The sequence below is a fragment of the Sander vitreus genome, chromosome 11 (genome assembly GCF_031162955.1).
Source record: "Sander vitreus isolate 19-12246 chromosome 11, sanVit1, whole genome shotgun sequence".
NCBI classification, from domain to species: domain Eukaryota; kingdom Metazoa; phylum Chordata; class Actinopteri; order Perciformes; family Percidae; genus Sander; species Sander vitreus.
This window is the reverse complement of record NC_135865.1, coordinates 13012917-13036198: the sequence shown is the minus strand read 5'-3', so window position 1 is coordinate 13036198 and position 23282 is coordinate 13012917. Positions and strand designations below refer to the sequence as shown.

The 23282-nt window shown below is 40.8% G+C and overlaps 1 protein-coding gene across 3 annotated transcripts in view; it reads left to right on the top strand.

Annotated features, from left to right (window-relative positions):
* abca12 (ATP-binding cassette, sub-family A (ABC1), member 12) overlaps positions 1–23282 on the top strand; it is a 69570-nt gene that overhangs the window by 33097 nt on the left and 13191 nt on the right. For 2 of the 3 annotated variants that reach the window (XM_078261668.1, XM_078261666.1), the window contains 26 exons: positions 886–1056; positions 1693–1857; positions 2135–2330; positions 3152–3291; positions 3658–3777; positions 3944–4034; positions 4467–4646; positions 5124–5421; positions 7012–7126; positions 7395–7724; positions 8496–8565; positions 8675–8809; positions 9118–9276; positions 9505–9688; positions 10284–10502; positions 11343–11539; positions 13302–13459; positions 14164–14397; positions 14644–14782; positions 15120–15366; positions 16791–16880; positions 17905–17992; positions 18121–18248; positions 18453–18540; positions 18906–19014; positions 20643–20697. In XM_078261668.1, the coding sequence (XP_078117794.1) occupies positions 886–1056; positions 1693–1857; positions 2135–2330; positions 3152–3291; positions 3658–3777; positions 3944–4034; positions 4467–4646; positions 5124–5421; positions 7012–7126; positions 7395–7724; positions 8496–8565; positions 8675–8809; positions 9118–9276; positions 9505–9688; positions 10284–10502; positions 11343–11539; positions 13302–13459; positions 14164–14397; positions 14644–14782; positions 15120–15366; positions 16791–16880; positions 17905–17992; positions 18121–18248; positions 18453–18540; positions 18906–19014; positions 20643–20697 (4106 nt within the window). The remainder of the gene's footprint in view (positions 1–885; positions 1057–1692; positions 1858–2134; positions 2331–3151; positions 3292–3657; positions 3778–3943; positions 4035–4466; positions 4647–5123; positions 5422–7011; positions 7127–7394; positions 7725–8495; positions 8566–8674; positions 8810–9117; positions 9277–9504; positions 9689–10283; positions 10503–11342; positions 11540–13301; positions 13460–14163; positions 14398–14643; positions 14783–15119; positions 15367–16790; positions 16881–17904; positions 17993–18120; positions 18249–18452; positions 18541–18905; positions 19015–20642; positions 20698–23282) is intronic. The other variant, XM_078261667.1, reaches the window with a different exon arrangement.

The following is a 23282-nucleotide window of genomic DNA, read 5'->3' as shown; positions in this document are numbered from 1 at the left end:
ATGCGATCGCATAATCACGTTTTTCTGGAAGGACTGTATTGTGGCTTCCCGGCCCTGACAAGTTTGAAGAAGGAAACATGGAGGACAACACGTATTCAAAATCCAAATTTTAAAAGGAGTCTTCTTCTTCGCCCAGAAAAAAAAAAAAAAGGATAAAAAGAGCTTGCTCTTCTTCTCTTGCTCTTAAAAAGAGCAAGAGACCAGCTTTTTGAAGTGTAAAGGCTACCATACCTGTAATACATACTTTGAACTGCGTGGTGCGAGAGAGTTGATTGCAATATATGGTCTCAGCGCTAGATGGGAGAAATTCCTACACATTGGACCTTTAATTCTTTGCTACACCACAGATTATGTAGTGCACAGAAAATCATAAGAGTTTATTAGCTGCACACTACACAGGTAAAATAACAGTATTGTACAGTAGCCGACCTATGTGACTCATACATGTCTCTTGAATTGGATCATATTTCCATGATTGCTAACTTGAAGAAACAGTTGAGTCTGGGTGGCACTTTTCATAGTTTTATTTATAGTTTCTATTACAAATCGTCATTATTGTATCAGCATGTATGCTTGATAGCACACCATTCTTGCCAAGCATTCAGAGCAGCAGGACTGACTTTTCCCCTAACATACTACATGTTTTAACTAAATGGAGGAGCAATCAAACCCACCATGTTCAAAAATGCCACTCTAACATAAGGATTTGAAAGCCCATTTACAATATAAAGCCTCGGGTGAATAGTTTGAAAGTAGGACTCTGGTATCAGTGATGTAAATGCATTATTAGAGCATGGATTGGGTTTGTGGCTGTTCTATGCATGATGTACCTTCTCCTGTGCTTCTGTTGCCAGTATTAACTGTTTTCACACGCTTTTGAAACAGATCCTGTCTTGGTTCATCAACCTGCATCATTGCAGCTCCAAAGCAGCCATGAAAATGAAAGAGACAGATGAGGTCATCTTAAACACCTTCTGCTCCTTGTCTGCCGAACAGTGGTACAGCTTCTCACTGCTGATGGCTCGCCATCTCAACGTGGAGAAACTCATCTACAGAGTAAGGCTGAATTCAAGACTCTTTTGTAAAAAGAAAGTTAACATGGTACACTTTTTTATATTTGTAAAAATACCAGAAAATGTGGGAATGGGGTGATTGCACATTCCTCTATGTCCAAAAAAATTGTTTCTGTTCTGGCAGTCACAAAACAGGTTTGATGCTCCAATTTGTTTGAGGAACATGTAAGAAAGAGAGAAATGTTTTGTACAAGAACATGTTTGTTTACTAGACAAAGCTCTTCCTCCCTCACACATTTAATAACTGTGTTTAATAAAAAAAAAATTCTATTTGATCTCAGAAAACTGCCTATCCCCAAAACGAATTAAGTTACCCAGATACATTAATTTTAAAAAGTGTACCAACAGGTTCATTTAATATGCTTCTTTTCTTTTTCAAGTGCAGCACATACTCTGCTTAATCAGAAAAAGTTTATTATTTATAATTTTAATTCTGGGTTTTATTTAATACGTTATGTTGTCCTAATCTGTTTTCTGATTCTAATTAAAATCCCATAACCCATAGATTAAAGAGCAGCACTTGTTGCATGTAAAGACTAGAGAAGAAAGAAAAAAGAGCAGTCACAGTGAGGAAATGAAACTACATAAACATGTTTGAATGTTGTTCCCTGTCTTTTAGATGGTGTTGTCTGAAGAAATGCAGAGCCTGGTGGGAGTTTTGCTCAAGATGGCTGAGGTTATAACCAACACAATGAACATGATTCTTCCTGCCGTTGGTCAACTTCAAACCCACATGCTCTCCATCCAAGACCGCAACCTGGTGGCCGACAACGAATTTAACGAAGTATGTCTTTGCTACTGTACAGTCACTTGTCAGTCACCCACAATGTATTCATTTGTGTGTTTATGTTTGAAAAAGAGGAACGCAGTTTCAGTGCTTAAAATATCCCTGTGACCATACTGCATACACAAAACTGGTGCAGGCACCATCAATTTCTTCTTAGCTGAGGCTTGTTTTAAATGGACTTCAGATTTGTATTCCCATTTGCATGACAAATATTCAATTTTGAATACATGACTATCATACAGTATTAACAGTTTCAATTTCTGTTTTCCCCCAGATGGTGAGAGGACAGAGGTCCAGCATCTCTAGCAGAGCTACATTTGTCACCCTCTCTCGTGCGTTGTGCAGTAAAGGCATCCTGGCTCTGCTTGGAATCTCCAAATTCCCCGTCATGCCAGAGTCAAATGCCTCCTTTCCCAACCACCACCAGAGGAAGGAGATGATTGAGAGGTTCAAGATTCCACAAAATGCCAGTATGTTTGGAGGGGGAAAAATTTGGGGCTTTGACAAACTGAATGTTATTGTCAGTGCAGTTACCATTCTTAACTGTATAGTTGGTCTTGGTATTCAATGTTTCTCATGGGATTCCTTTGCTTTCAAAAGCATTTATAGTTAGTATTGTCTTATTACATAAGTACATGTACTGTATGCACATCAGAGAGATAAAAACAGACATTTTCCTCACTTTACGAGGTAGTGTTTTTATTTGTGTTCTTCGCCTAAATCACACAGTTGGCAGTTACAGACTAGAGTATCCCACCCCTTTAAATTGAATTTGGATATGGGTGGACACGTTTCTGCTCGCAGAAAGTGGAAATTTAAAACTCCGGCTGTTCTAAGGAAATCTGGAGCCACCAATAATGGCTAAACATTTGCACCACTTTCACTACCATAAGACATTGGAAAGGTGTTCTGTTTGCTCACTTTACAATTCATACATGAATAAGGACTAACTAATGTTTCTTATCATCAGCAGGTCCCATTAAAAGACCAAAACTAACAGATTAATTGATTCTACCATCCAGGATTGTTGGAAGTACATATTTGTGACCATTTAAAAAATTACACAGTAGTCAGGAATGACTTACGCATTATTGGTCTTTCATTGAATTTGTTGACAATAGGAAAAATATCAAATAACATCAGCCTTATCTTTAAAGCTAAAAAATCATCAAACTATCTTAAAAACTTCACAAAACAAGTAGATATCAAACTTAACCGTTGGACAATTAAAACATTTACCCTTGTGAATACTGTATATCTAATTGTCCTCCCCTCTTCTTTCCTTGTGTAGGTCCCTTCTGTATGAACATGTACCTGGACATGGTCAATACCACAGGAGGAGCCATCGCCTGGGCCTTCCTCAAACCCATGCTGATGGGACAAATTCTGTATACCCCCGACACACCTGTCACCAGGGCTATAATGGAGAAGGTATACAGTACATACTCAAACATGTCACAGCCAGCTTGTCTCTGGGTATGCACCTGCATGACCTTTATGAACTGTATGTTCTATATCCTCCCAAAGCCGTCATCTGACTTTGTCACGCTTTTGCAAAAGGTTTTGTCACTTCTACCTCTTCTAAGCGACAGTTACCTGTGTAGTCTTAACGCACCCTTACTGGCATGTAGTAAACAAGATATACAGTGTTGCAAGGGAGTATACACATATTTGTACAGTATGCACCCTCATCTTCTACTTTAACCAGCCACACACAAACACACAAAATGTTATGAAATCTTGCTGATACCCAGCCAGTCCACATGTTCTACATGTCCTTGTCCTTTCCTTGTCCAGGCCAATGCCACCCTGCAGGAGTTTGCAAATCTGAGGAAGTACTCCGAGGACTGGATTAAGTCCTCCAACTACATTGTAAATTCGGCCCAAATACTCAGCCACACATTACCATTGCTGCAGGTATGAAATCACACAACTGTCTCTTGTATATCAAATTTTTCTTGCTGGCTCGCTGTCGGCTTGCTGAAATTCTGGAGATAAACTTTGCAATGGTCTGCGACGAGTTTCAGCAGCCGAATCTTGATGTTGTGCATCGTCTCTTCCACTCTCTCTCCCCTCCTGTCAGAATTCCCTCGGCAATTCCTTTGTTGTGAGTTTCATTGAGATGCTGACAGACATCAATGTCGGCACACTGAAGGAGACGCTCAGCAACTTCTGTAAGTGAGCATTTGAAGGTCTTATTTTGTAAGCTGCAGACACCAGGCTTACCTTTATATTTCTACCTCACTTATTGCCTGTACAATATATATGCTATTAGAAAATAGGACTGCTCCTTAGGTTTACAGGAAGCATTGCACTCATTTCAACATGCATTTCTTGGGGCTTCTTTCCTTGATGTGATTATGTATGTCAGTCATTTTTTTCCTCAAGGGATGACTTTGACATACAGGTATTTAATTAGATTGCATTATATTGTCAGACCACATTTCTATCATAGTTAACATATAACACAACAGGGCATGGCACTAAACAGACACAACAAATGTCATGATTTTAATTTGGATTTACAGCAGTCAAATCTAAAACTGCACTCAGAGTTTCTTTTAACCCCGTCGGTAAATTTCTAAATGTCTTTTTCTTTTCCAAAGCTAACATGACCGTCATGCTGGAGAGTAACAAACCCTTACTGGATCAGATCACCATCTTGTCCACCCTGATGGTAAACCTCTCCTCCTGTATCCAGTTTGACCGTTACCGTGGCTACGACTCTGCTGATGAGCTCAACACTGCAGCTCAGGACCTTGCCACAAACCGTGATCTCTACGCAAGTGAGTAAAAAAAATGGGTATTATGCAAAAGCTTTTTATGTGACAAGAGCAGACTCATTCTGTCCTCCAGGTTAATTTGTGACAGTGCAGCATGCATCAATGACCTGCAGTGATTTGGGATATTGATTCATCTTCACACTAAATACTATACTTTTTCTGGACTTGTGTCTGTGGCAAAGCGTGTGGGTAAGATAACACCAAGGTTTCACGTGTGTAAGCCCAGCCTGTGACAGAGGCTGGCAGCTTTAAAGGTACATCCACCTCATCAAACAAATACTCATTTACAGTATTGTAATTTACGATGCTTCCTCTAAAGAGTGCTTCTCTGTTGATAATGAGTTGAGGTGAGAAGGCTTACAGGAGATCTGACTCTGCAACAGTTCATCTAGGGCAAGGAACATATGTGCTAGTCTGGTCTTTTAATGTTGTCCTTAAGTTTAAAGTGTGTGCAGTGAGATGGTGCAATCTGTCTTTAAGGTGTCATCTTCAAGCTTCCCAAAGACGAGGACTCCTCCACATCCTCCCTACCTCCCAAAGTCAGCTACACTATCCGCATGCACATGGACAACGTCATGCGAACTGACAGAGTTCGGGACCCCTTTTTTGTAAAAGAAAACCACATCTCGGGTGGTCAAAGAATGCGCTACAACCGTGGCTTTATCTACCTGCAGGAGAACATTGATCGGGCTATCATTGAGACCCAGACTGGACAGAGAGTCACGGAGCCAGCTGTCCAGCTGCAGCCCTTCCCCTATCCTTGCCACCCCCGGGATGAGTGAGTTCCTTAAATACATGGATGCACACTCACATTCGCACACGTACTGAACATGCAAACACATGCACACACACATGCCGTATGAACATGCTCCCGTATGGATGCATGCATTATGAAAGGATCCACAATGTCTCTGAGGGGAAGTACAGGCATTGATGTGGAATAATGCATCCTCTCTCATTATTTATTTGCCACTTGGGACTGACAGTAAGTAGTCATTCATAGGAACCTTTCGCATTATAAATGGCTCTGCACCATGTGCATGAATATTCACTATTATTGTACATTTATTGTTGAAGGCCATACACTCAAAGGGCCCTATATTAACAATCTCGAAGCGCACGGCGTGAAGCGCATGGCACAGGTGCGTTTAGGGCGTGTCCAAATCCACTTAAAAAAGGGTCTGTGTGCCGGGCACATGGTTCATAAGGGTTGTACTAAGTGTCTTCATTAATTCATAGGTGTGTTTTGGGCGTAACATGCAATAAACCAATCAGAGTGTCATCTCCCATTCCCTTTAAAAGCCAGGCCTGTTTGTACCTTGGCGCATTGCTATTATGATGGCAGATTTGCACCGTAATATTTTTATTTGTAATCTTTTGCATGTTTGTGTGCTGCTGCGCTTCCCTGTGTGTGTGTGTAACAAGCATAGTGTGCGCACGCTGTGCACGAGCCTAGGCGCATTTTACTAATGTGCTGTTAAAATAACAATAAAATGCTGCGCTATTGACTTTAGACCAGGTTTTTGTTGGTCAATAGCACAATCACTTCCCACTGCCTCAAGATAGCAATACGCCAAGAATTCACCTGAACACACCTCCCTGTAAGACCAGCACGCCCATGGGCGCAAAGATGGGCGCAGGTGCATTTGCTATTTAAACGACGTGGGCGCTTGATGGGAAATTGACAACTGCGTGGGTCTTAAATTAGCAAAGACTCTTGCGTCAGGCTTTGCGCTGCGCCGGGTGCAAGATAGGGCCCAAAGACCCTTAAGGCTCTTGCGGAACACCACTCATCTCTGTAGTATATATCCACTTCAAAACAATGGCTTGGCATTAACTTGTGCATCGATACACTGCATTGCTTTCAATAAATCATGCTTGACCATAATGCCTATTCTTGCCCTCGAGTGCTGATATCTCATCTAAGAGGCACCAGTGGGCCACTGTCTCTGGCTGTGCTCTGACCAACTATAAGATATGATAAACCTTGCCTCTCTGTCGTTCTGATTTATAACTTAGCAACACAATATCTGACATGAGTTGTGAAATAAGGCTGGGTAGTATGAAAAACAACAAGCACTGAATTGCTATGTGTCAGGCTCCAGATATGATTAGATCAAAAAAAGGAAAATATAAAATAGAGAGGCATTTATTTTGCGTGAATAACAAAAGGATCGTAACACGACTGTCAAAAAATCCCCAAACCCTCCATTGATATTGCTCTTCCACTCTGCATCTCTGTCTCTCTGTCTCTCTGTCAAGCCAGTGACTGAATGATGATGATGCCTTTTTTTGCTGTTGTTGACAGTGATTGGATGTTAGGTTTTCTAGAAATTTGACTGACAGTTGGCATCTCTGTATTCCCCAGGTACCTGGAGGCCATCTCTTTTGTCTTCCCAATCATGATGATGATAGCCTGGGTGCTGTTCGTTGCTGATTTTGTGAAGAAACTGGTGCATGAGAGGGAGCTGAGGCTGCATGAGGTAGTGTTTTTTTCTACTTAGAAAATGATCAAATCTGCCACTGTATTTTTGCATTAAACACTGATTTCTTGGTTTCTAAGATGCCCTGTAATGATACTGTCAATTTCTTTATTTTTTTTCTGTTTTTTTTTTAAAGAACACTCACATTCATTGTCAAATACAAATTATTTCTAATAATAGTGAGAAGTAAAGCATTCCTTTGAACACGACATTTCTGTCGGACATTTCCGTGTATTCCCATTTGTTGCTATTCTTGCTTCTCCCACAGTACATGAAAATGATGGGAGTCAACCCGCTCAGCCACTTCTTTGCCTGGTTCCTGGAATGCGCCGCCTACTTGGTGGTGACCATCTTCATCCTCACGCTGGTGCTGAAGTACGGCCGCATTCTGCCCAACAGTGACGGCTTCATCCTTTTCTTGTACCTCTGCGACTATGGTTTGAGCATCCTGTCCTTCAGTTACCTGGTCAGCTCCTTCTTTGACAAGACCTACATTGCCGGCCTGAGTGGAAGCCTCCTTTACATCCTCTGCTTCTTCCCCTTCATTGTGGTCGTGGCCATAGAGACAGATCTCACCTTTTCCCAGAAGAGCGCCATGGTAAGGAACCTCTGAACCTCCTCTGTCGTGACTTAAACTAGTATTAGTACTGTGATATGTGTAATAACCTAAAAAGCAAAAATTGTTATTTGCTCTGGAAGATACCGAGAATTGAATGCAGATATAAGGAACATAGAGGAAGTTATAATGTAATTTCATTTTATTCCAAAATGTAATTTACTCTATCCATTGTAGAACACAATTTTACCAACTTTATGATTCAAAAGATATTAGTGCAGCCTCAAAAAGGAAGTTACTTTATGAAATAGTCTGAGTAAACAGCAGCTTTTGCCTCCAGTTGTTTTCTATTGAGGTTGAGATTTTATTTTTATTTTTCATTTTGACATACAAGTAGCAATGTTAGTGGAGGGCAAACTGACAGTTAACAACTGTTTCTGTTTGCAGTGCACAATTTTTCTGCCTTCTTATGCTGACATAAATTGTGCACATGTACCTAATACATGCTTTATTTGTTTTTTTATTCTTGTGCTTGCTGTCTAATATGATAATTCATTGGAGGTCAGACATAACATCACTGCATACATCTAAAGCCTTGCTTGCCTTGAACAAAAGTTTTTATTACATTGAGAAAGAAAAGAAAAAGAGAGACTTTTGAAGTACATTACTTCATACTACACAATGTTGTCAAGAGCACAGAAGAGAGGAATTATAGAAAACTTTTGTCAAAATACAGAAGATACATTTTTTGTTTTCTTTTTTGCTGATTCTCTTTCTGTATCCTGTCTAATTTGTCTCTCATTTTTCCAACAGGGTTTGTTTTCCCCGACCTGTTTCAGCTATGCCAGTCAATATATCTCTCGGTACGAGTCCCAAGGAGAAGGTACTGTATATGCATGTAGACATCTGACTTGTATCAAACAAGATCACTTTGACATATAAGCTACTTTAGTCAGTGGGAAGCAAATTAAATCTTCTGTTGGCTTCTTTAGGCATTCATTGGAGCAACTCATACACCTCGCCCATTGCTGGAGACACGGCTTCGTTCGGTTGGCTGTGCTGGCTAATGCTCATCGACTCCATCCTCTACTTCCTCATCGGGGGTTACATCCGCATGGTCTTCCCAGGTAAACCTGTAAAATCAAGTCTCAACTCAAGCAGATTGATCTTAATTGGAGGAGTCCTGATACTAAGAATATATCAACGTTTTTGTTGTTTTGCCATCCATACAGTTAATTCTAAGGGAAGTCTCATCTGAGACACTTATTGTTAATTTGCTGTGATAATGATTGTGTGAAGAGCAAAATAGCTCTTCTTGTCTATCTAGAAGGGTTAAATCTGATTTTATAGTTGGTCTTTATTTATTTTAGGACATCATCTTTAAATAGTGTTTCATGTAATAATGAGATATCTTGGGTTCTTTTTTACCCTTCAGGAAACTACGGCATTTCTGCCCCTTGGTACTTCCCTTTCAAAGCCTCCTTCTGGGCTGACCTGTGCTGTTGTATGAAGTCAAACATTAAGATAGGAAGAGGACTCTTCACCAACATCATGCAGAAAAACCAGCCTGTCTTCTCCGATGACAAGGGAAAAGGTACAGGGGGGAAAATGACATTGTACTATCTTGCGGCAGATAACAATAAGCAATGCTGTCTCCTCAGGTGTTGTGCTTTGAAGCAAGAACATGATGTCTTTCCTTTCATGTCATTTTTTTCTAACCTCGGCACCTCACTACATTTATATCTGTCCTTCACTGTTTATTTAATTCCTGTCCCCTGTAAGTTTGATTTACAGGTTGCCTCTGTCTCCATGTTTCTCTCAGGTCAGGGCACTCTTTCCTCTCAGGCCGGGGAGGATTTCTCAAATCTCCCAGTGGGCGTTGCCCTCCATGGTCTCAGCAAGAGCTATGGCGACCGAGTAGCTATTCAAAACCTTAATCTTTCCTTCTACGAGGGCCAAATCACCTCACTGCTTGGACACAATGGAGCCGGCAAGACCACCACCATGTATGTGTGGCACAATCTTTCTCCGTTTTCACTGTATCAGCATATCGTAAGATGAATACAAATCTATTTTGACCATTCATATACTGTATGAGGTGTCTTTACAATTTGATTTGTGCATCCCTTTAATCAGCAGACCCTTTAAAAGGGTCCGCTGCTGACAGGGAGATTGTTTTGTCCAAATCTGGCACAGCAAATGCACGGTGGTAGAGATTAGCCTGACAGGTCTTCATCAACTGGAGCACTTACATTTACATTTTAAATGTGACTAATTCTGCTGATGCTCTTATCCAAAGCAACACAATGAGTGCGTCAGCAGAATAAGATTCAACAATGTTTAAAACAACCTAAACCAAGAAGGGATTTCATGTTCTACAATGTTCATTGCACCAACAAATCATAATTTAACTAGAAAGTACTGGGGAGGGAGTACAAAAGATAGCTAATGGGGCAAAAATAAAAGGCATTTTCAATATTTAATATCCCAAGTAGCAAATATGAGCAAAAGTAATTAAAAACTGTCTATATATTTGAATCATATGCTTTTTCCCAACACATGAAATAACAAAAAAAACAAATGTTCACGCCTTGGGCTTAGGTCTCTCCTGACTGGCCTTTTCGCCCCATCTTCGGGCACCATCGAGGTGTACGGCAGAGACATGCAAACCAACATCGAGGATGTTCGCAGAGAGCTAGGAGTGTGCATGCAATATGACGTCCTCTTTGACCACATGACCACCAAGGAGCACCTGCTGCTGTACGGCCAGATCAAGGCCCCACACTGGTCATGCAGGGAACTACTTGAACAAGTCCGCACGTGAGTGATCAATCATCCATTACACGGAGCACGCTCAATATCATAATACACTCAGTCATAATACTTTGCTAATGTTTAAAGATTATGTCAGGGGTTATGAGTGATGTAGCAGTGCCATTGGATATATTTTATGATCTGTTCTGTTAAAAGACATCATGAAACGGTATCTATAGTTTAGCCAATTACATATTCCTCCAATAAAAAGTAAATATGCCAGTTTTACAGTGAATAGTAGCCAGTGCTTAACACCAATAACTGGTTACACACAGGGGACCTTTTAAAAGAATATAGGTATATCTTACCCTTGATGGAAAAATTATAACCTGTGGTAAGGACAAAGTAATTATTACGCTTGTTATTATTCAAAAAATGGCCCCCACTTTAGCATCTCAAGAGCTGTGAAATGTGTCAGACACTTTTACAGCCATTGAAAGCAGGTTGGGAACAATATTGTTCTCTGAGCATGCTAGGACAAAAGTTCACAAGGATTTTATCATACTTTATTTTGTCTCCTTTTGTTCCTTTGCATCCTCATGGTAAGCTTACAGGAGCAAGCATGGGAAAACATGTTTTCATTCTGTGGCATCAGTAAGCTATGGGTTGAACCCCCAATTGCATCATGAGACTATTTCTGGAGGGTTTCTGCATGACGGTGGAGCAGTAATAAGCCTGAACTTAAAGGCAAGAAAGTGTACCTCCCCATTGGTTTCTGTAGTTCAGAAACCCCTGCTGGGTAACTGATTGAAGTATAACTCAGAAACTGGGTTGTAATGCACAGGAAAAGTATGTTAACTTACTGTATGGTCCCTGTTAAATGCTTTTCATTGACTCCCCTACCAGGATCCTAGAGGAGACAGGCATGTACTGTCACAGACACAAGCGGGTGGGCACCCTGTCAGGAGGCATGAAGCGAAAGCTGTCAATCTCCATCGCCTTCATAGGGGGCTCTCGCTTGGTGGTTCTGGATGAACCCACCACAGGAGTCGATCCCTGCTCCAGGCGCAACATCTGGGACATTCTTATCCAGTACAAGAAACGTGAGCCTCTCAGACACACACCGTGAACACTAAAAAAGCATTCCTGTTCATTTATTTTCACAAACTCTCCATTGAACTCCAAGCTAAATATACTGCTACTATGGCTATTATTACTATTACCACTGCTATTACTGTTAACACTAATAGTAATGATGATAATGATAAGAGGAACAGAACAGAATGCCTTCATTTTTTCTCACCTTAACTACTGCAATTTATTATGTACTTGCCTCAATCATGCAGCAATTACCATCTACAGTTTGTGCATAATGTAACAGCAAGGTTTCTGACAAACACTAGACGCAGACAGCCTATCACACCAGCCATTGGATGAATTACATTGATTCCCTATTTGTTTTAGAATTCAATTTTCAGATTGTCTTGATTATGTTTTAAGCCCCCCATGGTTAGTCTGCTACTTATTTATGATTTTGTAACTCCTTATTCTGCACCAAGACCCCAAACCAAATGTGAGGCTCAGGCTTTTTTGGAACAAAATACCCCTCAGCATCAGGTCGAATCAGCTGAGTCTGTGTCACATTTTAAAAAGCTTTTAAAATCCTGCCTGTATTGGCTGGGATTTTTAGAAGACTCCAGTGGTTTTATGTTTTCCTTTTACGTTTTGTTCTATTTTTGCCAAACATCTTGTTGTATTTTATGTGCACATGTAAAGCACCTTGTAACTCTGGATTAACATTAGTCGCTATTCAGTGTAAGGGGGTTCCATGAACCATGAAATGGTATTTAATAAGTACATAATAAATGTGTAATTAATCATGTTCATCCTATCAGATGAGAACTACTATTAAGAAGACCAACACGGTTTTATTATAAGTCTAATCCTTGTACAAACATACTCAAATTCACATTCTGTAGTTCACACACTCACATGGCACAGACAATCGAAGCTCTAGTGTTTTCCACTGAAGACACCTCCCCCTTGCAATTTTTTAAAAGGGAATGGAGTAGAAGACTAGGAACCTGGAGCCGACCCTGGAGGGCTTTTCCCTGCTCAGGCTTTTGCCTTTAAATTTAGCATGTAATAACCTAAAAGAGATCCAGTATTATTTTCTTTAGGCTGTTTTAGGGCACCAGCAGCAGCAATGGCAAAGAAACTGCCAAATGTGATATAATTGTAGCTGTGGTAAAATATCCTCTGTAATTGCCCCTGTCTCAGATGTTAGTGAGATTTTGGTGCCAGGGGAATCTATTTCAAATTAAACTTTCTGCATCGCTTGCTGTTTGTGCGTCTGTTTCTCTGATGATTATATGTGCACGACGCATCTTGTGTGTGACTTTGTCTTTGTGATGTCTGTTTTTTTGTTGTTTATTTGGATGTGTGTTGTTGCAAATGTGTGTGTTTGCAGCTACACTTAAATGGCCAACGTCTACTCAAAACAATAGGACATTAGGGAGTATCATTTTCCAGAAGACATCTAAATATGGCTTTCATTTTGTTTTTTCACCCTTCTCAAAACCTTGAAACTCCTACAATAATCTCACTGTGTGCATTTCACTGACATTGAATCACTGGATTTTCATGTAATACATTTCTTAATAGTCACACAATTCCCTTTAGCTTCCATTTGAGTTATAATAATAATAATACATTTTATTTAAAGGCGCCAAACATTATAGGGAATTAATCAATGTTTCTAAGTTGAGGTGGTAATGAAATCCAGAGTTATAGTTATAGGTTAGGAAATGGTATAATAATGCATGCACAAATAATGCATATTGTTTTATGTGTGTGTCCTGTCAGATCGCACCGTCATCATGTCCACCCACCACCTGGATGAGGCCGAAGTACTGAGCGACCGCATCGCCTTCCTGGAGAGAGGAGGATTAAAATGCTGTGGATCCCCCTTCTACCTGAAAGACAAGCTGGGTCAGGGCTACAAACTCACTCTCACCAAGAAGGTGCTCCATGTTAACATCTTAGCATAAATGAATGTTGAGTGATTGTAGACCACAACCTTTATCTTCGAAGTGATGAAGTGACATATCTGAGATGTCTGATGCAGTTTACTTTCTCTTAACAATAACCAATCTTGGATAATGCACAGCCAGTTTAAATAGTTACACTTCCCAATACATCATTATAGATGAGCTGGCCTGTTCATGTGTGAATACATTTTTGGTTTTACTTCTGGCACATTGGACACTAGAGTTGCACACAATACATATTGCAATAGTGTGATTTGTATCAGATATATCGGAAAAACTGCTAAATAGGCTAAATCCAACACAAATAATGCTCTGCTGACTGCTGCAAACTGGCTCATACTTTTTAAGCATACTATTTATTAAACTGCTTCCCTAATGTATCCTTCTATCCCATATAGTGTCCTATATGCCAGTTCTATATTTTGGCCAAACCTAAAGTTTCCTTCAGTATTCAATATTTCAGCTGTTTCTTACATCTGTTTCATGCAGTATCAAATGTCTTCTCTATGTAGCGAAAGTCAGAAATGAATGATGTTTGCAGGAAGAGAACAGTAGAGAATACACGTCCCAAAAACAGAAAGAATGATATATATTTTCTAAGCAGCTGATTTGTAGTAAATCTGTGTAATTTGGAAAATAAAGCATGTCATAATCTATTCCTAATGTTCTCTCTGAAGATGCAGAACCTAGAATCTGAGAGGATGGACAATGCAGAACTGAAGGCCTTCATCCAAGCTCATGTACCGGAAGCGCGACTAAAAGATGTCCAGGGAGGTGACCTGGTCTACTTACTGCCCCCCTTTACCTCATCCAATGCCTCCTCATATCGCTCCCTCCTGACCGCGCTGGACTCCAACCTGGACGCCCTGCAGCTGGGGGGCTATGGCATCTCTGACACCACCCTAGAGGAGGTAAGCTCATCTCATCCACACACACACACACACACACACACAAACAGGTTCACAATGAAGACACAGTGGAGAAAACGACAGGCTCAACTGGTAATGTACATTTGAATTATCCCTGTGTTAAAACATGCTAGTGCTCATAAACTTGATCATAATAATAATCTTAATTAGCATAATCTTAATCTGTGCATTTTACTGATAGGCTTTTTGACATACACAGATGCTAATGTTTTGTTTTTATGTGTGTAGGTGTTCCTCCAGCTGACTGACAGAGAAGCTGGGGCTGACGGCCACCTGTCTATCTCAGAGACAGTTTCCGACATTGATTCCATTGACAGCTTTCCTTCTGACTCCAGTGGAAGCATCTCAAGCTTTGATGACAAGATCAGTGAGTAAAGGAAAACTTTGCATCATGTTTATATAATTCCTATTGTAGCATTTATATAATGACTGCTATTTGTGCAGTGACATCAACTGTAGTGTTCATGGTGGTCACCAGTATGTTGAAACATATTTTTTATTTTAGTTTTTCAAATTTAACCTTAAATTATTTGAAGAATTCTTACTCAGATGACCTAGTTCAGGAACTTCTACATTTTGATGGATTGCACTACCATCTTTTGTGATACAATGTACCTGTTAACCTTTAGCTTAGTGTGCCCTCGACAGAAAAAGCTGGTTAGTAAAAAAAAAAAAGATTAGATCCTTGGGTCTCCATGTTCCAGAGCTTACCGGTTCATCCGTGGTGAGCGGCATGGCCCTGGCCTGTCAGCAGATGGCCGCCATAGTGATCAAGAGGTTCCACCACAGCCGCAGAGACTGGAAGGGCCTGATCTCCCAGATCCTACTCCCTGTTCTGTTCATGGTGTTTGCTATGGGCCTGGGCTCCATCAGGAGCGACCTGAGGCACTATCCTGAGCTGGAGCTCAGTCCTGCGCTTTACAACTTGGGACCGAGCTACTCTTTCTTCAGGTCAGTCCCCTTGGCAAAACACTGGGAGGGGAGGCCACATAAGAAAACAAGGCTAATCAGGGTGATTTTACACCAAGGATGTTTGGAGCTGTTCAATCGAACTCTGAAGCTTTGCTCTTTTATTTCAATTAATTTGGCAAGGTCAGACCAATGCTACTAAGACTCAGGTGGCAACCAATAATCACACCAAGGCCCGAGAAAGCAACATTTTTGACGTAACATGTCTGAGCAATTCCAGGAAACTACTCCAAACATTTTAATGTATAAACAGCTGTGTGTATCTCAAGTGTTATCTCGGTTATTCTGTAAGTTACTTGGTTTGTGGCAAAGCTTGGAGGATGTTGTACTGTGGTGCCATGTTTTGGTGTTTACAAAATTTATACTGCTTGGCCTGAAGACAACACCATAGCAAAAGATAACATTTTGAAACACAGAGCTGTTAACTGCAACACTCCTGCAACTTTGATAAAGGGCTGATGCATCTCGTGGGTTCCTTCATCATTTGCGGGGGATGACATGTCTCACTTGTTATAAAATGATTTTGAAACTGCAGTTTGTTGAAGGGCAAACTCACCTCAAGGAGAGGGAGTGAGAGAGAACACGAGGGAAAGAGATGATTGTGATGAAGACAGATGAGATGTGAGATCAAAGTGAGAGAAATTAGGAGTGTCAGTAGGTTGCGAGATGTCTTCATTCTCAGAAGTGCTGTTGTTTGATCAAGGGGATGTGTAGCAAGGGAGAAAATGCTGAGGTGCCAATCCATATCAAAGACGGTATGGACGCTCTCCCCAGTCCTCTTCAGCTTGATATACAAAAGAGATTGAAAGTTAATATGTATATTTTTAATGCAATCAATGATAGGTTTATGGGTTCTTGGGAAGGTAATAGGTAGTGGTCTTCACATTTTATGAACTTTCTCAGAGCACTGTGTTTTTTAGACTTCCCTCTATGAACAATACAAATTTAATGATCTGAATGTTTATTAGTATACTTCTGCGTATATTAAAAGGCAGGGGAAGGCTCAAATGAAAGAAATCCACTTAAATTTAAAGTGGTAAATCAAATGTCCTCACTCTCTTTTTTTATCTGTCCAGCTCCCCAGAGTAAGGATATTAGAATCACCGATTTTACCCCCATGGTCACTTTATTCACAATATTGTGATTTAGTAAATTTCACTTATACCTGCTTCTCTACTAGGAAACCTTGATACATGCCAACCTTGAAACCCCAACCACCAAGATTGATTTGAATAAATCAATAATGACTAAAACCAAACCTCTCTGCTATGTTAAAGCCTTATGAAACAACCTTTTGTCTGAATTGTTTTATTTCATTATTGTTGTAATTATGGTGTTGTTCACTAAAATGTCTGTGTAACCTTTGAGTTGAGGCTGACTGTCTGTCTGTTTTTCTGACTCCATAGTAACCAAAATCCCAACTCCGCCCAGCTGATGGACACCATGTTGTCATTCCCCGGGATCGATAACGCCTGCCTCGACAAGCCCAATAACCCGTACGTAATCACACCTCAAATGCCAATTGCAAATGATAAATGTGTCAGTGATACTCTGGGTGAACTGGGTGCTCAGTTTTTCTATGGATTCTACCCTTTTCCACATATGTAGTATTTTCATATTTTAGTCATTGTCATTGTTGTCATGCCTCCTCCTAAACCTTGTTTCATTTTACCAGTCTGCCTTCCTTTCAATTCCTGCCGCCCTCTCTCTCTCTGGTCTCTCTCATGTCCCTCCTCTCTACTTTCCTGCCGCTAAGCTTAACGTATGTGGCTTAAAGCCTGCAGCAGGACTCTGCGATGCTAGAGCGTCATTTGTATTCCATAAACACCCTGTGTTTATAGGGGAGATGTTCCCCTTACAGGCACTCAAATCGATGTTGGCACTCATGAACCACACCTCAGAGGAATTTTAAAATGCTCTGCCAAAAAAAAAGAAATAGAGGGAAGTAAAGTTCCAATGGTGCAAAAGAGATTGCATGTTTTGCTCATGATGTCCTATAATGTCAACATGATAATGACTGAAAGGGTGCTGAGTGCTGCATTTACATGTATAGTAAATATACTGTATGGTCCCTTGACTATGGTTATTGTTGTTGACCAAAGTAACAGGTGTGCATGTGATGTGCAAAGACAAGTCTATTGCTACAGATTGTGTCCAAACAAATGTCCCTGAAAGCATTTGGCAGGAAACACAGTGTGGGGGAGTTGAACATCAACCCACACAAGCAAATTTCACAAAATATGATATTACAGCACATATTTAACAGCTTTCAAAACAGTTTTCAACTGATATCAGAGAAACTATTTAGGACCTGGTCTCACAAAAGTTCATGCAAGCTGCTCACAGCTGCTGAATGGTTGCAGATTTTGGCACCATATGTACACACCTTTTTAGTATTGATGCAGGCCATCATATCTAGCTCAGTTTCATGATGTGTTGGGTCTAGGGATAGTCTTGTGACATGACCACACACTGCAGACACTGAGCCACAATTTCACTTTGTGAATGTTTCCTTTTAAGGGTTTGCACAAGAAGCACAAACAACTGGAGTTCCAGTGGGAACAACTCCAAAGCATTTAGTGTCTGTAAATGCACCAGCAAGGAACAGGTGAGACTGGGTCACTGAGAACTGTGTGTGTGTGTGCGTGTGCGTGTGCGTGTGCGTGCGTGTCTATCTGTGCGTGACTGGATGAAAAATGGCGATTGTAATGCGTTTGTGTCTTCCCTACACTACAGATCTGTGATGTGGACAGCTACCAGCCGCCACATAAGATGATCCCTTCATCTCAGATTGTGTATAACCTGAGTGGCATCAATGTGGAAAACTACCTGGTGGCCACAGCAAATGACTTTATCAGGGACAGGTGAATGCAGCCAGTGTTTACATTTGGTTAATGTAGCCACATTGAGAATTTAACCTATGCTTCATTGATAGTTTGCTGTAGTCTGATCGTTAATTAACACTGCTACTTAACTATTGCATACTATACTATACAAAGCAATGTTCCAGTGTCCTTCTCAGTAGCATTCAGAGGACTTTGTGTTAATCGATGTATTTTTTATTTCAGGTATGGTGGCTTTGATTTTGGCATGCGACTCCCTTCTGACTTTAAAATGGACGTCACAGCGGTTCCAGAAAACTGTACTCTGTCTAAGGTAACTTTGTCTCCTCCTTCCCTGCTGCCTGTCTCGTTATCACTTTAATCGCTGTACTGATGAGTAGTTGAAAGTTAAAACATGACATCCTATCCTGAAGTTGTTTGACTACAAGGCTTGCAGATGGAGATGCCTTGTAATACCATTAGTGTCATCATAAATATATATATTTATGATGCAATTGTGCCACTGTTTTAGTGTGACATTTTCTCAGATAATGACTGCATTTATTGTGTCTTTAAAGCCTTGGTTTCAAAACAATAGAAAACATATTGTAGTGAGGTAGTAGTCTTACATATCCTGATATGTAGCAGTGTGAGTGATGGTGTCTATGCATGTCTGTGTTTGTGCTTGCATTGGTTTAGGTCTGGTTCAACCCAGAGGGCCTACATACAATGCCAGCATACTTAAACAGCCTCAACAACCTTATCCTACGTTCCAATCTTCCAGCAGACAAGGATCCACGTGAATATGGTAAGCTGGAGTTGGTGCTGAAATAAATAAATGGTACAAGTAAAATGTATTTATGGTGTTATTGTCCTTTATTAACACAGACACACAACACTCCTAAGTTATTGTAAAAGATAGGCTTGAAATGAGACATGACTGGGATTGTGCAAAAGGGATGCACACATCAGTATTAGAAAATTCTATATATCCAGCAAAGTGCTACCCAGTGCATTTTGTATACTAAATCTAAAGAGAGCTGTGAACTGTCTTTACCCATAGTTTATTTCACTGGATTAAAGCCAGGGGGTGCTGTGTGTCATTAGACTTCAGTATGCAGTATGCATGATGAACACTGATGAGTGCCGCTCACTGGTGAGCTATGCTAAAGAGCAAGAGGCTGATCTCAGTACTGTTTTAGCTTTAAATCACCCTGACCATGTGCATGCGTGCAGGAGTACACACACACACACACACACACACACACACACACACACACACACACACACACACACACACACACACACACGTTTGTTTCACTATCTTAGTGGGGACCATTGACATAATGCATTCCCTAGCCCCTTATCCTAACCTTGACCATCACAACTAAATGCCTAACCTTAACCCTTACCCTCACCCTAACCATAACCTAATTCTAACCCTAATCCTACAACCAAGTCTTAACCCTCAAACAGCCCTTTAACCTTGTGGGGTCCAGCATTGTGGGCCCCACAAGGCTGTGCAGACCCCACAAGTATACTGTATTCCCCGGTCTTTGGACCCCACGAATATAGTAAAATAAGCACACACACACACACACACACACACACACACACACACACACACACACACACACACACACACACACACACACACACGAAGAAGTGCTCATAAAAACATACGGAAGAACATGCACACTCCCACCTGCAACAATGTTTTTAATGTCTGTCTGCCCCATCCCCCAGACAAAATGTACAGTTACTCAACTGTTTAATAATCCACCATTTACAGGACATGAAATGAAAAGAAACCATATGTCATGCTTTTAAAAAATAAAGGTTAAAACAGCCTCAGCTTGAGGCAGTGGGAACTAAAATGTTCTAAAAATGTAATTGACCATCACCCATTTTTCTAATTTAGTCGATTAATGTATTAGTCAGTTGACAGAAGAAAAAAAATTAAATATCTTTGGGTTTTGGACTGTACGTCAGACAAAATGAGTAATTTCATTGTGCCATTTTGTGCTCTATGGGATTTTTGCCATATTTTTCTACATTTTTAGACCAACCGATTTATTAAACAATCAAGAAATCGGCAGATGAATTGATAATGAATGTGCCCTTGAGCAAGCCCCTGAGTCCCCAAACTGCTCAATGGTTGGTGTGCTTTGGGTTTATTCACACTCTCCTAGCTCAGGAAATGTAAAAGCAGAGACATGTAGGGAAGAAGTTTATGTCGGTGAGCATCTAGAAAACCCTGAAAAAATTATCCTTTGTGTGCACTAGCAAATTAAATCATCTTTAACTATATTTTTTAATTGATTGTGTCCCAGGCTAAGAGAATATTATTGCTCATGTGGTTCCTGTGCTGAAAAATAGCCTGTATGCTTTTGTTTTTCTATTGCTAACACAATACTCTGTTTCTTTCTATTACAGCCATTTCAGTTTCCAGTCACCCCTATTTCGGTCGGGCAGATGATGAAGATGCAATGTAAGGAATGCACTTACAATTCTTCCTTTTTGCTGAACTGACACACAGTTTTAAATAAAATTAAATGGCTGTACTTCCAAAAGTACATACTTATCAGCATTCTAAATGGTGAAAATATCCCAACATGAGTCAAGTCATGATGAATATTCTTGGCTGTTGTTTGGCAGAGCCCAAGTTAAATTATTGAAGCGTCCTACTTTTCAATTCAGGACATCAAAGTCAGGTGGACTCAGGGCATGGAGGTACATGACAGCAGTATTTACCCATATTTGATTTTCTAAATGGATTTCCCTGAGCTTGCACTATTGATCAGAGTCCCAACATAATGAGTGTTTACCCTGAAGGTGGCACAGAGGTGGATTGATTCTACCCCACTCCCCAAAATGAGTGTATTTAAAATACTCCACATTCTGCTTTAGAGATCCAGACTGCGAAAGTAGTGCTTGCGTGTATGTGATGTAATCAGTTGATTGTAGGGAGACAGCATGTGAATGTGCCGGCCGGCCAGGAGTTATCTGGTCTGGCATTGGCAGACCTACCTCCACAGCGCTGCAAGGAAGGTCTGGCTAGTCTACACAGCATTCTGGGATGGGAGAAAAATGTGCTCTGGTTTATTGGCATTTCTTTGAACCAATCACAATCGGCGCTAAGCGCCGGACTCAATGGCATAACTTGTTTTGGTGGAACATGTGTACCAGGGCTCTAGAGTGGTCGCACATGCGACCAACATTTGTAAGGGTGCGACTAAGATTTTTCCTAGGTCGCACCGGTGCACCTAACGTCCTTGCATCCGCTGCCTCTCCACGAACAAAGCGATGTCGTTTATATCGATATGGTTTAATGTTGCGTTACCCATTCCTTCTGTAAAGCCGTGCCTGTGTTTGGATCTCTCCTCTGTGCAGCCCCGCCCCCATTCACGCACACACGGCTCACCTGCAATATGGAGAGACACAGCGCCGCCGGTCCACATGCTGACATTTGTCTACAGTTTTAATTGTTATTAAAACAGCTGTATATTGTTAAGTATGAGAGGGAAACCTGTATTGGTACCAGTGTTTCCGCTGGTAACTCTCTGTTATTGCGGCCGCCACGGCGAAAAACACATTAGAAGTTATTAAATGCAACTAACTTAAGTTCGTTGAGTAGGCTAATAGCGTGTGAGATGGAGCCTGCTGGACCTGGGCGAGAGATGTGACCTGCCAGAATATCAGTTCATAAAAATGCAGCTCAGTGACGATACAGACATTTCATAGCCTACACAAGACGTGTGTAACGCCGCTGACCCGCCAAAGTGCATTCGACCCGTGCTGGACCCATTCATAATGAGTCAGCCGTCACTCTGTCAGTAGCATACGCTTCAGTCCATCGCACTCCCTCTGTCTCCCTATGTCTTTCTGTCTGTTTTTTTGTTTGTTTTTTAAGATTTCGGCCTTTATTTTGATAGGACAGCTGAAGACATGAAAGGGGAGAGAGAGGGGGGAATGACATGCAGTAAAGAGACGCAGGTCGGAGTAGAACCCGGGCGTCATCTCTCTCTCTTAATCAGTCTGTTATTGTTGTTGAAAACAAGTGAAGGAGCTTTCTCAGATGCTATTTATTTCAGATAACTTTCATTTACATGTGTTGCAGCTGTATATTTTCAAACTGGTAAAGGAAACCATGTCTTTGCATTTTATTTGAATCACAATCTGTTTTAATAAAAGAGCTTGTGAAAAGTGGCTTTGACTTAAAACTGAACATTTAGCCCACTTTGTAAAAAAAATACAGAGCTATATATTGTGTATCGCCATTCAGCGTTAACGGCGACGCAAGGAAAAATTTGGGTGCACCTAAATTTTGTGTTGGTGCACCTAAATAAAAAAGTTAGGCGCCCCAGTGCAACCAAGGCAAAACGTTAATCTGGATCCCTGTGTACGTTTAAAAGTTGTTTTAGTTGTGAAACAGAAAACTCAGATTCAACAGATAGTCTAGCTAGCTGTCTGGATTTTCCCTGCAGAGATGTAAGGAGCAGTTAACCATAGTCCTCATAAATCAACCGGAGTTTAGAATGCCAACACAAAGAAAGCGGAAGGTGAGGGACATCCGGCCTAAAAGGAGGGATGTCCGGTGGAATTGAACAATCCTGAAAATGAAGTGTCAACGATATAGACAAGGAGTTATCTGTCTGTGAATCTGGGAGGTGGAGCTTCTAAATAGTTGTATTTGTTTGGCGACATGTTGAGTTCCAATATCAACAATCTTTACGCAGCATCGCTTACTGCACCTTTAAGCCTTTCACTGGCTATTTCCCTGTGTTTACTGCCCTTTAGTTTCTTTATATACTCCACATTTCTTTGTGTGTAGTATCTATGTAGCTGTTTGCCTGCTTAGGTACTGCAGCGGCTGCAAGTGCACAGTTACCCCTCTGTGAAATTCTGCTTCCTCGTGTTATCTATTGATTTTGCCTTAGCCGTGTTAAAGACACAACAGTCTTATTACTCCAAATGTCTTGATTCTCACAGTGTGGTAGCTCCCATGGGAAAGATGTAAGGCTATATTGACCATACTGCTAACAAACCTGCTCAGTAGTTGCTGCTGCTGCTGGC